The sequence below is a fragment of the Acomys minous genome (assembly GCF_964271855.1).
Source record: "Acomys minous genome assembly, chromosome: 7".
Taxonomy (NCBI): domain Eukaryota; kingdom Metazoa; phylum Chordata; class Mammalia; order Rodentia; family Muridae; genus Acomys; species Acomys minous.
The window spans coordinates 41361001-41364803 of record NC_140488.1 but is presented as its reverse complement, the minus strand read 5'-3'; the positions used below and the strand labels follow the sequence as shown (position 1 = coordinate 41364803).

General features: G+C 37.7%; 1 protein-coding gene across 1 annotated transcript; it reads left to right on the top strand.

Moving 5' to 3' along the window:
• On the top strand, window positions 1–3503 carry SERTM2 (serine rich and transmembrane domain containing 2). Its single transcript, XM_084788899.1, has one exon. The coding sequence runs from the start codon at window positions 12–14 to the stop codon at window positions 279–281; it is 270 nt and encodes an 89-aa protein (XP_084645025.1). The 5' UTR covers window positions 1–11; the 3' UTR covers window positions 282–3503.
• The last annotated feature ends 300 nt before the right edge of the window (window positions 3504–3803 follow it).

The window sequence follows — 3803 nt, the reverse complement described above, 5'->3', positions numbered from 1 at the left end:
AGTCTTGAGTGATGACGGAGGTGCACATTAGGTATCATGGAAATCTCACTGGGAGGGCTCATTTTCCCACTCTGGCAACAGAGGTTGACACCACTTCAGACAAGTATTCCAACCTGTACATGTATGTAGGATTATTCCTGAGTCTCCTGGCCATTCTTCTCATCCTGCTCTTCACAATGCTTCTTCGGCTCAAACATGTCATCTCGCCCATCACTGAGAGCACAGAAAGTGTTCCTCAGTTCACAGATGTAGAGATGCAAAGCCGAATTCCCACTCCTTAAAAATGGGGATGATGGGGAGATTCAGCGGTTGTGGACAACCCCGGGGATGCTGGTGTCTTGGAAGGCTTACTTTCTCTCGGGAGACTTCCTGTGTCACAAGCTGTTCATGTTTTCTGTTTGTCATTCTTCATCTTGACTGTGCTTGTGGGACCTCTAAGAGGCTTAAGAGTCTCTCTTAAAGGAATACAGGAAATAGCAGCTGGTTGGGCTGGCAGGTTTCCATAGTAACCAAAGAGAGCCTGAGCCTTGAACAAACCTCAGACCACAGAAATTGATATGGAGCAGTTGTGAAAACACAATATCCCTGGAAACTGCAAGAGCAAACAAGAATTTAGCTTCGATTGTTGTGAGGACCCCCAAGAAAGTGACAGGCTTTAATTTATTACTAGCCCTAAAGAATTGCTTCATACATAACACAGACATCTCCTGAGATGGAGCTAAATCATGTCACAGTTGAACGGTAGGGATCGTTAATCTTGCCTCAAAAGAGCAATGTTTTGATCATCATAGGCAATGGGCTTTCTCCCAAAATGAAAGAAGAGATTTAAAGATCTGGTTACAATATAAAGAGAAACTTTACAGAAAGTTTCTCGTGAATGAGAAAAGCGTGCATATTTTATCTGTGTTATTGCTATTATTGGACTTTTGAAACCTTAGATAATGGCAGGTGTATTACTCCAATCTGGGACAATGAGCTGCCTCCATATGAAGAAAAAAAATTAATTCAAGCTGTTCAAACTGATAAGGATTTCTTCATTATACATGCAGCTTCTTTGTCTTTTTCTCCCTCCATACTGCAAACCAAGATTGAGTTGCATGTAAATAAATATGAACGTGGTTTGAAGGTGGACTTGGCAAAGACCCAAGAATATTTCAAAGCAGAGATGAAAGGATCGTGGGATTCTGCTACTGAATGATTGTGGCAGCTTTCTGGGTCTTGTGGTTTTCTCCACAGAGCTATTTCATCATCACTTTTGAGATATGAGCAGAAGACACACTGAGACTAAGGTGGATAGGACTAAAAGTTACCCTGCAACCAATTCTTAATAAGATCAATGTCCTCAAATGTCACATTTGTCTTTTCCAGAAAATGTTCCTCCCTCCCTGATCCCTGCCAAAAACTGAAGTGTTTCACTTACTATCTATAAGAGAAATATATTTTGAAATTTTCCATTCTCATCAGTAACTCTAGTGTGCCAGTAATGGATAATTTAATTAAAAAAAAACACTTGACTTTCCAAAGTGAAACCAAAGGAGACGTTTACAGGATAGAAATTGCAAAATTGGTCATAGTTTTGCTGCCAAAGAAATGATATCCTTGTCTTAGATTTTACCTGCTGACGGGAAAAAAATCAGTTGTCCCTTGTAATTAAAGCATGGTCATCAAATTTCAGGGAATCCCCCTTGGGGGCTGAGGCAGTAGTACAAAAATGGAATGGATGTGAAATTCATGGCACCTGTGCCAGGCAACTATCTCTTTAGTTTGTAACCAATTTAGATTGGCCCCTTTACTGTGCTCTAAATCTAGCAGGGTGGTGAAATTCCCTAGTGCTTCCTACTTTTATACACAGTCATTTGCCAATGCTCCCTTCTCCAAGGGGCTGCACCGCGTGAAATCCCCACATGCAGAACTAAACTTAGCAGCTAGGCTGGCAGCCACACCTGTTAAAACTGTGCACCGTCAGAGAGCAGCTGCCTTCTGCACCATTCAGAAGAAATTAGCAGGTAGGATAAGACTTGGATAGGATTTGGGGCTTTATATTTTTTAAAATGCAAAGTCACTCTCATGGGAATACATATTGGTAGCTTAAGTTGTGTTTATATTCAATCCTCAGACTCCACGGACTTTTAAAATGGTTTACTTTTAACTGTACATAGGCTTCCCCACGCCTGGCAATATACCCAAGAACTTAAGGACACAGGTATCCCCTCATTCCAGGTTCTCCTTTTGGTGCCCACAGTATTTGAATGCACTTTATAGTAGAGAAGTCAGTGGCTGGATAAATATTGGATCTGGTTACACTTTCAAGAGCAGTGAACAGCAAGCTCCTGAATGCCTTGCTGGTGAACCCGAGGAAGACACTGCCTGCGCATTGCCTAACCACCTCAACCCAAATTTCAGAATAGTAAAACTTCTTTGGGTGATGATGATTCCTCATTTATGATCAGGCTGCTCGCCAGCAAAACAACCACACTGCTTTCATCACAACAACCCCTGTGGGATCCAGATCTTAACTAAGCATTAACCAAGGCACACAGCAGAGATTACACCAAAATAGCAACATAATCCACCACCGGTTCAAATGATATAACATAAATGGAAATGCATTTAAGCAGATGTGTCATTATGGTAACTCACATGGTATTTACTCTTTAGGAAAATAAACGGAATATTTTCATGACAGTGAAGAAAAGAGAAATCTCCATTTCTATTCAAGTATATTATATGCTCAAATGTATTAATTAGCATATTACTGCTTTAAAAGTCAGCTATAGTAACCAGTGGGCTTAATTTAAATGTATTTTTCTGTGCAAAATACAGACTTGACAATTCCCTACCCCATTCTCATTCAAATTGCATGTGAGCTGGGAAATGAACAGACAGGTCACTTACATGTATGTGTACTCCATTTTAAGAAAAAAAATCTTCATTTTATTGGACCGTATGTATATAAAAGTGCTCATATGTCAAATTTTTCCTGTAATTTAACCTAATACAAAGACCATAAGACTTTTCCAAATAAAATACATTAATATGGGCACAACTAGATATGGATTTCACATATATTTTGGATTCATTAGCCATATGAATGAAGGCATATTGCAAACAGTTATGCATTACATATTGAGCAACAAATGTTAATGCTAAGCAAGAAAAGATGGATTTATCCAGTCTAAATTTTCTACCCATGCCAAATTTTACATTTTGGACTTCAATAACTAATTTTGAATGCGCAGATCCCACCATACTTACTAAGTAGGTATAAAGGGTCCATTTAATGTATCTAAATAGTTATTTTAAGTAATACATTTTATTTACCTTGATTTGTAAAAAATAACTGATTTCTTTTTACAAAAATGAAGAATTGTGTGGGAAAATTGTTTTTTTTATTTAAACTCATTTGTATTTGAATTAGATTCATATTGTATTAAAATTCAATCGTATTTATATTAATATTCTGCATGTCACTATGATCCCTGGATAATAAATGCTCACTCTTTTGTTTGCTGATAACAAATGTCTGTTGTCTAACAATGTAAATTGCATTAGCTGCTTCATTGCAATATAAATGATAATAACTGTTATATATTTGTGGGACTTATCCTTTGGAAGTCTCATTATTATTCTGTATTTACTAACCTCCCAGCTTTCATTCTTTTGCCATTTGCAAACTGATGGGCAAACTTGTTTATTTAGCATAAAATGAAAAATAGAGTGACATTCAACTACCAATGAGAGTGAATGTGAAGGACAAGTGAGACCAGATGTCTAAAGTGACAATATACTCTAACATATCTATA

Bases quoted from the DNA above. Each gene is read 5' to 3' on its own strand.
- SERTM2 (XM_084788899.1), top strand. From the start codon at position 12: ATGACGGAGGTGCACATTAGGTATCATGGAAATCTCACTGGGAGGGCT.